This window comes from Dipteris shenzhenensis, chromosome 13 (genome assembly GCF_047967505.1).
Source record: "Dipteris shenzhenensis isolate YYH24624 ecotype China chromosome 13, Dip_SZ_1.0, whole genome shotgun sequence".
Taxonomy (NCBI): Eukaryota; Viridiplantae; Streptophyta; class Polypodiopsida; order Gleicheniales; family Dipteridaceae; genus Dipteris; species Dipteris shenzhenensis.
Genome location: NC_141608.1, coordinates 51,614,870 through 51,626,483, shown reverse-complemented (window position 1 = coordinate 51,626,483; position 11,614 = coordinate 51,614,870). Strand labels below are relative to the sequence as shown.

General features: G+C 41.7%; 1 protein-coding gene across 1 annotated transcript; it reads right to left on the bottom strand.

Moving 5' to 3' along the window:
- Positions 1 to 6,334: 6,334 nt before the first annotated feature.
- LOC147895551 (beta-carotene 3-hydroxylase 1, chloroplastic-like) lies at positions 6,335 to 9,070 on the bottom strand. Its single transcript, XM_087383511.1, has 7 exons — positions 8,133 to 9,070; positions 7,935 to 7,994; positions 7,682 to 7,753; positions 7,363 to 7,497; positions 7,104 to 7,229; positions 6,911 to 6,967; positions 6,335 to 6,775 (listed from the first exon to the last, which is right to left on the bottom strand). The coding sequence occupies exons 1-7, from the start codon at positions 8,577 to 8,579 to the stop codon at positions 6,680 to 6,682; spliced, it is 993 nt and encodes a 330-aa protein (XP_087239637.1). The 5' UTR covers positions 8,580 to 9,070; the 3' UTR covers positions 6,335 to 6,679.
- Positions 9,071 to 11,614: the final 2,544 nt, after the last annotated feature.

Here is an 11,614-nt window from a genome sequence, read left to right as displayed (position 1 = left end):
ATTATAAATGCTACAGGAGACTTAGGGATACAAGACTTACTTGGAATGTAAGACTTGGCTACGATGCAAATATTGACATAAATGCTACTTGATTATCATGGACAAAGCTTTTCTTGCTTTGCCAATTTATTTGTCTTAGCATAATGACATTTCATTTTTTAATTTCATCATGACTATATGAAGGTATTTTAACCCAAACTTGGTGTAGAAGCTCTTAACATTTTTAATCTCTTAAATTATCAAAAGTACAAAGCAATATTTAGCACTTTTGTGTCAATATAGATGCTAGTATTACCATCAGAATAGTTATCGATGACCATGGCATATATCGACATAAGTACTCACGTCTATATTAATGTTTATTGGTATGGGTATTCTGATGCCAACTTGGCTATCCCAATCTTATTCTGATGGGCAACTTGGCTATCACTACTCTGCTATTATTTTCAACAAATGCCTTCTTTTAGTTGTAAAATTTTTCAAAGTATCTAAAAGAGTTACAAATAAATGATAAAAATAGCCTCTTCTCTAGTAGTGACTTTTGATTTATTCATGAAGATGGCTTGCTTCTACTTTGAGAGGAAAACTTTCCAAGTTTTGAACAACGGTTATTAATTCTAAACTTAGTTGAAATAGATCCTTGGATAAGAAACCCATTTTGTTTCAAACAATTGGTTATTTGATTGAATTCCCATGTAAGTATGTGTAGGCAAGGTTCATTTGCATCCAGCAATGAAACAATCAATTGCTTACTCAAATTCCCATCTAGAGACATGTTAGTGAGTCATTTAGCAATTTCCTCTAGGTGCAAATTACCATAATATGACCATGAGAAACTTTGTTTGCATCAACAAGATGTGAACATGAATGAATTGAATAAACTCTCTTTAAGATATAAGTAATATAGCCAATCGCTAAGTCCTCTCTATTGAAACTTTGCAAACCTCATGAACAATAGCGATTTGAAGCAAAAAGGTAATGAATGCATGAAACAATTACAATTGACTATAGAGGTGCTTTGCCACCCATAAACTGGCATTGAAAACTTACCCTTCATGCCTTGAATTATAAATACAAATGTCAATGATAAGGATGAATTCCACACAACACCTTGTGTGCATATTGTTACGAGAATTGGAATTATCGCATTAATTTAATCCTTCAGTATTTAGTTTAGTGAGATCCAGCATTTTTGTCGCGCAACTGATGCATGTGTGCTCGTTGTTCCGTAGTGATGCATGTGTGCTCCTACATGGTTGGATATATGGCTGCGGGGGTGTATGACTGTGTAGCATTGTGTGCACCACTTACGCAATGATGGTATGTATAGCATGTGTGCACCATCCATACGATTTTATTCATGTGTAGCATTAGGTGCACCATGAGATGGTATGTGTTGAATGTGTGCACCATTCATCTGTGATTTATTGATTTCGCGTTGCTATAATACTGAAAGGTTGATTGATTGTGGTGATTAATTCCAATGTTATCTTATGCTGAAATATTTCATTACCATTGATTGTGTGAATCCAAGGGAAAAGTAATTGATCGGGTGATGGCATCTGGCAAGCATCTACCATATTTTAGGCATGCAGGCGCATTTCCAGTGATGCAGGGATGAATAAGGCTTATGCCTAATTTTTGATAATACAAAAGCTTATGTACATATTTGAATTTTGGAATATTAGTGGCTTGGCTAAGTGTATAAACTAAAGTTAGAAAAAGCTTTATTTTTAGAAAAAGCTAGCTATTCTAGAAGGTGGATGGGCTTTTTGTAAAAGGGTACATGGAGGAAGGCACAAAGGCTTTTGTATGATTTTTGCTCGGAAGCTTTTTGGAGAAATATACATAAATACATAGGAGGTGGAAGGAGAGCACCACACCTATGGGAGGAGATTGTACCCAGCACACTTGTTCTATCTCTTCTGTTTGTGAGCTTTGAGAGTTTGTGCATATTTTCAAAGAGTGTCTGTGTTTTTCAAGGATTTGCAGGTTCCGTGAGCATTTCCCATCGCAGTGGTATCAGAGCCAAGGTTTTGTCGTACATAGCAAGAGAAGCACACACACCCTCTATCCTCGAACAAGAAATCGCAGCACGCATCAGATTGCAGGCATCGCGTACAAGAGCACAACGAAGTTCGAAGCAGCAGAAGTGAACAGCGCAAAACGGCTCGCAGGTGGGAAAATGTGCGGCAAAAAGGAAAAACAAATCGTAGCAAAAGAAGGCGGTCATATGTAGATAGGTCAAAGCTTGTGAATGCACACCTGCGCCTTAGCTCCTCCAAGCATAAGACAAAGGCGGTGACCAAGGCATAGTCCTTGGCATACCTGGCACTGAAGGCAGTGTTGGCTGCATGCGAGGAAGCCTTGGGAGATTGCTCTTAAAACTTCTCGGGAGGTCCCCCATCCCGGTACTGTTCTAGCTCAAGCCCCCTTAATAATTGGTGACTATCCACTAGATCAAGTCACTTTGTTGCTCTATTCTTTGAAGTTCCTAGTCATAAAGATATCCTTCAAGGCAAAAGTGCAAAAAAGGGAGCAACCCAACAGATTTTGGAAGAGGAGAATCTCAAAACCAAGTGTTCACAAGAGCAGGAGGCAGTCTACAAGTGCTATCGGACATGAGCTTTGCTTTGTACCTTGCAACATGGATTCACTTGTTGGAATCATGTGAGTTCGAGAGCCCACAGAGATACTATTCGACAAATAGCCGCTTTCAAAGCTTGGAAACCGAATTGAGATAAGTCTTGTGTTTGTGTGTATTTCCTTTCATAGTGATTTCTTCTTTGCACCGTGCACATGCTTAACTATGTCTGGAAGGTGTATTCCATCAGAGATATGTTATCCTGAAGATCTACATCATGATGAGGATGTGGAAAACAATCACCATCGATTAAGGAGAATTTCAACACCGATGACACTTACTAAGGAAGAATGGCGAGAACGCTATCAGCATGACAAGCAACAACGTCAAGAGATTGATGCTCTATGCTAAGTGACGACAACTTGGAAGCCACCTATATCGATTGAGGACAAGGAACCCATGCATGCATCAGATTCATTGGATGCATGGAAACATCATGCATGGGACCTTAAGCAGGAACTTGAGTACATGCGCAACATGTGCGACACGCATAAAGCCAACGAAGAACGCGCAAATCGAGTGTTAAAAGAGATGATTGAAGTCACAAAGAAGCATATGAAGGACAGACATGATGAAAAAAGTGAAAGCAGTAAATCATCAGACACCAGTGATAGTGAGCGTGGAAGAAGCAAGATGAGACATCCAAGGAAGAAGAAGCGACATGTGAAGACTTCACTACGATGACATCATGACACTACTCCTTCACATGAGTCCAGCTATGAAGACAACGTGGGAAAGGCCATCTTGAAAGCACTCAAGCATCGTGATAAGAAGAAGTCTGGTAAGATTAATCGCAAAACTTTTTCTTTTCCAAAATATGATGGTAAAAGAGATGGACAAGCTTTACTTGCATGAATTAGTTCTTTCAATCAATACTTTTTGGGAGAATGGTACGAAGAGATCGAGAAGGTAAAACTTGCTACGAGTCACATGACAAGTAGTGCACAATTATGGTGGAGTGTGGTTACCAAAAGCACTCATGTTCCAAAGACATGGGAAGCATTCAAAGATAAAATCAAGAAGCGCTTCCTACCTACACAGTTTGAAGAGGATACTCACAGGCAATGGTGAAGATTGAGGCAGTTGGATAATGAGAGTGTGGACACATACATCGAGAAATATCTTTCCTCTCTACTTCAATTGCAAACTGTTGAGAAAGTGTCCCAAAAGGAGCAATGTCGTACCTTTGTTTAGGGTTGATGCCCTACTATTCGTGCTAATGTACATATGTTTCGACCATCTATAGCTTCTGATGCTATGGATTTGGCATTAGAGTCAGAAAGAAAGCAGGGAAGAAGCTTTGCTACTCTCACCCCTCGAGCAAAGAAGCATACTTCATACTTCAAGCAAGAGGGTGTAAGTGGTAAAGTTGGTAGATATGATGGTAAGTCTAATTGGAAACCTGCTAAGTGACGTATTAATCGAAGAACCAAAGAACTTGTCACATGTTACGAATGCAAATAGAAGGGACACTACTCATATGAATGTCCAAAGAATCCACTTGCTATACACAAGACAGGTACCCAAGCAAAGAATGCTACCAACAACAACGGAGGCAATGGAGGGAGCACCAATGGACGTACCAACGGTAATAGTCAGCGTAACAACTCCGCACGGATCAATTACATTGATAATGGATCCCATGATAAATCTTTCAAGCAAGAGGGCAAGGATGAGGACAACGACACTGAAGATGCCGACTACACCCCTTTAGGTAAGTGTTACTTAGGTAAAAGTGCATCTTATTTTTGTACTTCTTTGTTACATATGACTGCACTATTGCACGAAAAAGAACATAGTGTCTTATTTGATGATGGGAGCACCCATGATTTCATTTCGCAATGTTTAGTTGAAAAGTTAGGGCTTGCAACCATCAAAACAAAATATAAAGTCAAATCAGCTTTTCAAGGATCGAATTATAATTATTTGCAAATGGTTAAGGATCTTGAGGTGACTTTAGGGCCATTAGTTGAGAGCCGTGATTTCTTAGTTGCTCCTTTGCATGAGCAAGATCTCATTCTAGGGATGCCCTAGCACGTAGATCATAATGCCAAACCTGATTATCTTGAATGCACCATTACTCTGACTCAAGGCACTGAGATTATGACTCTAGAATGCGATAAGAATCTTCCCTCTTGGCTTATATCAGTTGTCATATACCGAAGCTAAAAGAGCTTTGTGCAAACGTGAGAGGACATATCTGGTTATGGTCAATAAGATTGAGGCTAGTCCTGAGACTAAGAAAACTAAGCAAGAGCCTTTGGATCCTTTTCTAGCTACCCATGACGACTACTTTATGGAAGACTTACCCCTTGGCCTACCTCAATCTAGACCTGAGGATCATAAGATTGACCTTATTCCAGGTAGTGCACCACCGTGTGAATCACCATATAGGCACAATCCTACTGAGCAATCCTACTGAGCAGTAAGAGATTCAATCCCAAATAGAAGATCTTTTGGCTAGAGGCCTAATTCGACCTAGTAGCTCACCATTTTGGGCACCCGTTCTTCTTGTCAAGAAGAAAAATGGAACTTTTCGAGTGTGCATCAATTATCATGCCTTAAATAAAATCACAGTGAAAAATCGATACCCTATTTCGAGAGTTGATGATCTACTCGACAAGTTAAAAGGATCCACAATCTTTAGCAAGATCGATCTTAAGTCAAGATATCATTAAGTGAGAGTGATCGAGCCCGATATTTTCAAGACTGCTTTTAGAACTCAAATTGGTCACTATGAATTTCTTGTTATGCGTTTTGGATTGACCAATATTATGATTTATAGTAGCAAGAGTCGAGAGGAACATGAGAAACACTTGAATCTTGTTTTCTCTCTCTTACGTGAGAACCAAACCCGGAGAAAAGTTCTTTTTTCCAGCCTGAAATTAAATATCTTGGACACATTGTTTTAGTTGAAGGCATTCGAGTAGATTCCAAGAAGGTAGAAGTGATAGTAAGCTGGCCACAGCCTAAAGATATCCATGAGTTACGATCTTTTCTAGGTCTGTGTATTTTCTATCGCAGATTTGTTAGAAATTTTGCACACAAGGCACATCCATTGATTGAACTACTGCGTAAGACTCTTGCTTTCTCTTAGGGTGAGCAACACACTTTAGCTTTTCAACGACTTAAGGGTGCAATGACGCACACACCAGTTTTGACCATGCCGGACTTTACGAGACCCTTCTTTATCATGGTTATTGATGCTAGTGGACAAGGTTTTGGGACTATGCTCATGCAAGATAACCGCATTCGAGTCACGTAAATTAAAACTAGCAAAGCTAAACTATTTCACGTATGATAAAGAATTAGCCACTGTGGTGCATGCCCTTAAACTCTAGAAACACTATCTTATGGGTTCTGAGTTACTCATTAAGACTGATCACCAGCGTCTTAGACATCTCCTTACTTAGCCAGTGAGCGGCACACTAAGTGTATAAAACGAAGTTAGAAAAAGCTTTATTTTTAGAAAAAGCCAACTATTCTAGAAGGTGGATGGGCTTTTTGTAAAAAGGTGCATGGAGGAAGGCACAGAGGCTTTTGTATAATTTTTGCTGGGAAGCTTTTTGGAGAAATATACATAAATACATAGGAGGTGGAAGGAGAGCACCACACCTATGGGGGGAGATTATACCCAACACGCTTGTTCTGTCGCTTCCGTTTGTGAGCTTTGAGAGTTCGTGCGTATTTTCGAAGAGTGTTGCTGTGTTTTTCAAGGATTTGCAGGCTCCGTGAGCGTTTCCCATCGCACATATGCATATAAGGATCTTGACTTGTAGAGAGACTCCCATGCTCAAAGATTGCCTATATACTACTATATTTGAATTGAGTACATTATATTACATTTTTCAACATACATCTCAGACCACATCTTTTCACGTAAAAGAATGTGACGGTTTCTGAGTTGCTCCATGAGACTATCTACATCAATGGTAACTCAAAAAGAATCAAGAAACTATCTATTCATGGTGCGATATACAAGTCTAGTGAAGTTATGCTCATGTCAACTATAAATAGTTTGTTTCAACACTCATGTCAACTATAAATAGTTCGTTTCTTCTTAGAAATATCAATCTTTCTCTTCTGTAAGAGCTTGTCTAACTCTGCTTCTCCTCCCACCTCCATAACCTCCTGCATGCATATTCATTTAGCGAAAACTGCTTGGATTGATGAGGAGTAAGAGATAGCTATACTACCAGCAAAACATCCAAGGGTAAGAGAAACAATCTAGTAGATGGGTGATTGAGCCAAGGTCTTTGAATTTACCTTGGGCCCCAAGAAAAGGCCATAAGGAACCCCATTAAATTTGTCAGCATGGTGCAACTGTAGGAGAACATAAACATGAACCATTAACGGGCACCCAAGAATAATGGAGGAAAGGACCTTAGGAAGTGTGATTAATGAGGACATACAATATGATGGAGAGGATCTTATAAGTAGAAAGAAAAGATGCACGTACTTGATGTGCTGCAGCCACCCTTTGAAAGTAAGGAACATTGGCAATGGGCCCAACTGGAAAGCGACGGTGCACTAGCCCATCATGTACAAACATGTATGCCATGCCAAAGACAGTAATACCCAGGCCCTATGAGCATAAATAGCATAGGTACGAAGTCAATGGAAGGATAACGCTCTTGAATAGTGAACTCTGAACATATTGATTCAAAAGCCATAAAGAAACCACACCAATCCATTGTTAAAATAGAGAGGACACATACAGCTCCAAAGCAGAGACCAGATATCAAGCCTTCGTGTAAAAATCCATAGGCCATCAGTGTAATCGCGGGGACTGCATTTATGATAGCAAACACATCATTGAGCTCAAAGGGACCATCCCTCGGGCGATGGTGAGACTGCACAGCATCAAGAGAGCAGAGAGCATCCTCAACACTAACTCTCAATTTTGTTCCAAGAGCATATACGCAGGTGGCAGAGCAACTAAACTATGGATGCTATCACAGGTTGTACATAGCATCTCTCAAAACCACTCTTGTGAAACCCACATCGTAACAGTGCCGTATGACACTCGTTTCCCACCTTATGCATGTTCCACAGACCTGCATGCCACAATGCTCGATGTGCCCAGCGAGCCCAAAATTCCATACCAACCTGTAACGTCAAGACAACAGAAAACACATCTCTGACAATCAATATTCCTAGGCAAAGGGTAGAAGTTAATTAACATGAGCATCTCCTGCCCCCTTCCTCTCTCGTTGCATCTTTATTTGTATCATGCAATAAGGTAGCTGGAATGCCATTCAGTGCTATTATTCCATTTCCATCCACTTACCGCAGCTCCCAATGCCAGAGTAAATGTACCAAACATCTCCGTAAGAGAAACTTCTCCTCCCTGCAAAAAAAGGGAAACCGAGAGAATTTCGTTGGTACACCTTAGAAAGCTTCAATCATAGTACGAAAAATTTTCAGGCCAATCACGGCTCAAGAACGTCATGTACAAATCGAAAAAATGAAGATTACCCCTACATACCTGCGTTTGCCATGCGAATCGATAATAGACAGATCCAGCAGCTAAGAAGGTGACCCCTATGCTCGATACAACAGCCGCAAAGAGATAAGTAGACTGCTCAGCCTTTCTTCTTATCCCTTGTGTTTCGGGAAGATCTGTTGGCAAGGCTCCCCCAGATTCCACGACCGGGATAGCCTGAGACGAAGAAAGGTCCTCCTCTGATGTGTCAATTGTTTCGAATTTCGAGCATGTTTGAGTGGAATTGCGTTCGAGCACCACGATTACAGCCGATTTCCCATGCCTAAATGCCATGCGCTGGGCAATCACATCGGGCCTAAACGACAGGGGGGCGAAGTGCAAGCCTGTATAGCTCTGCAAAGCGGAAGGAAGATGGGAGAGTTTCTTCGTAGGATATGACGAAGACCCAATTGTGACATCAAGAGCGCGGCTCCAAGTAAGGTGCCCCATTTTTTTGCACAAGTTCCCGCTGGAGTGTGTGAACGTCGTGTGACTGAGGAAGGTAGTACTAGTGTTGACGATTTACTGTATTCAGTTGAATGGCAACTAGTAGAGAAGCAAGCGCTGCACGCAGAGTTGCCAATATTCTAAGGTGTTCAGCTAAAGTGTGGGCAACGCCGCGAAGCAAATACTTCAAGATCCAGCAAGCAGCAAGGATGATGAGCCCTAGTTCCCCGCAACTGAGGGAATTGACATTCGCCAAGGGATTTAAGTATTAAAAGCGACGAACCAAACACTGCACGATCCAGCAGGCACCAAGCTTGATTATGAAGAACTTAGGCTTTATGTAGAGATAGATGCAAGTTTCCTGCGACTGATGCCGCTCATGACGAGTCTAACGTGTTACCTGAAGTATTGGCTAGTATAATAGCAAACATCGCAAGAAGCAGAGAAAGGCTGAGCATGAAGTAGACGTTCATGTGGGACTTTCCAACCAGCAACTGATGTTTTCAGCTTAAGTACTGGCGGCTACTAGCTAATCCAAGGATGGACGATTCAACAATCAACTTGCAGTTGATAGTCTAAGGTGCTGAGCTGAAGTATTGGTCAATCCAAAGCTGAATGATACAACAATATGCAAGTGCTTGAGAGTGGAGGCAACCAAGTCTGAGGACTCTTGCAAACGTTCACAACAGAATTGAGCAGATGTACGAGGAAAGACGAGGCCTTTTGAGATGATTTTAAAGGCAAATGGGCGTGGGTCCTTATGAGCCACGAGTCAAGGGTTGAGGACTCCCCAGCATGGGTCTCTTAAAACGAGAGCCCAAGTGCCCAGGCCCCCGAGCACTTTCGAGAATAGTGTCTCTCTCTCTTTCTCTCTCGCTAGCTCGCTCGCTCACTCTCTTTGTGGGGCGGCTCCAGTGAAAGCAACACACAGATCAAGCATGCCCCAAATAGTTGCTGGTGGGGGACTTGGGAATGGGTTCTTGACTCAACGAATTCATACGTACTTCGTAAGTTTAAGTCAATTTCGATGAGTGCACAAGGGCGTTTTGGGCGGCAGAGATGTGACACTCGGAATGGGTACCCATCCACATTTTCTTTAAAAGGTCTTTCTTCTGTTTGGTACACTGGTGACTGATTTATTTATATTATAAAGAAGCGAAGTTTTGGGAGTTTTGGGACTTACACCCGATTTAAAAAGTGCATTATAGGCCACTCGTGATCTCCGCTTGTATGGAGCTTTGAATATAAGAATTGTACCATCGCGTTATCAGGAATCTCATCATGGTTAAAGCTGATAAGTCTCCATTTTCAACTTAGCGGGTATGAACATGACCAGAAGACTGATCACTTCATGCCCAACACATGTGTATGGTGACAATCCGTGCCTGCCACGTTTTAGTCAAGAATATGTGCTTGATAAAGACTTACATGACGCGTCTGCATGAGATGGGATAACTAACAATGGCACAGTTGCAGCCCGGGACAATGACCCGTTATTTGCCACCTACTCATTCCACTGAAAACCTAGTGTTTCACCTTCTAACTAACTTGTGACATACCCCATCTCATGCAAAAAAGGCAAAATGCAAAGCTCACCCGATTCAATACAACTTTTGAATAAAGCAATAAATCCATAGAGCTATGTCCTAAGTCAAGATCTGAGTCTTTCTCAGAAAGAAAGAAAGATTGCAAATGGAAATTGTTTGATCGATCCATCCATCCTCCTCACTTCTCAGAGTGGACTATCAGCTCTCCTTTTTATGTTGGAAGGGATTTACACACACAGACGCATCCTATGCCCCATTTGGACTTACTACAAGCATGTGCGCAATGGAACGTCAATTGTACGTGAGCGCAAAGTAGACTTTTCTTCGGCAAACCTTAGTGATGGGCACTTACTCCTCATTTGACCATATTCACCCCTTTTACGACTAGTGACCTTAGTGCATTTGGATCTTCCACTCGGCATCTTAGTCAACATCATCAACTGGTGTAACTGGTATGCGTTCGTAGAAGTGGCTATGGCGACACGTTCTTCTTGGTTTGCATGGCTCGTCGTGTCATGACATGCGCCGAAGAGTGTAATCAAGAATTTACTTCGGTAGCTTGACGATGATGATGAAAGTCGTCGGAGGATGGATCCTAGAGTAAAGAAGTCCTGTTCTTTTCTCTCTTGTTGTTTGCCTCCGATGCTCTCGACTACCAAGGATGGTGATTCATAGGACGCGTCGCCAGGTGAGAGCCCTTGTCATTTTTGGAAGACGTGGTTTGCCATCCAAAGAATCGACAAGGTTGGGAAGGAATGACGTGGGTGGTCGGTCCTCACCATCGATGCTGCTCTGCTTTTGCTTCGGCTTATGCGTCTAATAAGTAGTGTCTCCTGCTTGGATCCTGTTTTCCGTTGACGCACAGCATCAGCTCATCCCCAACCAAATAAACAAGGATTACCGCACAATCCCACCCTCCAGCATGCAGCAGCTCAACCACCTTCGTGTCGCCCATCGCCTAAACCCCGCGTCCTGCTCCCCTCTCCTCGCTAGGTGCCATATCATCCTTCACAGCGTTCAATGAATGAGTTTGGATCGCGTTGTGTCCCCATCGTTATTTTCGAACAAGCGCGCATCGCTCACCTCAGCATTAACCGAAATATACAAACATTCGTGCTGATCGATCACATCTATATTGTCGGTGTTGCTTTTCTGTTGCTGTCGGAAACAATTTTATAGGTTCCTACTGCCTAGGTTGAGATATGGTGGGATTCTTTGTCTTTCTTGAGTAGTCTTATTGGTCGGAGAAATTCTAATTCCACAAAACTAGATCCGTTTGCTCTTCTCTCATTAGGATAAATTCTAATTCCACAAAACTAGATCCAATTGCTCTTCTCTCATTTGTTAGCGAGTTTTGTGAGACCCCATGCACCTTTACTATACTTTTGCAATGACACTTTTGATTTGATGTGTAGGATAGATGGGAAGTAGTGTCGCCACCAATCTTGAAATACCACTCTTTTATCGTAGTTGGATGCCTAATTGATGTTG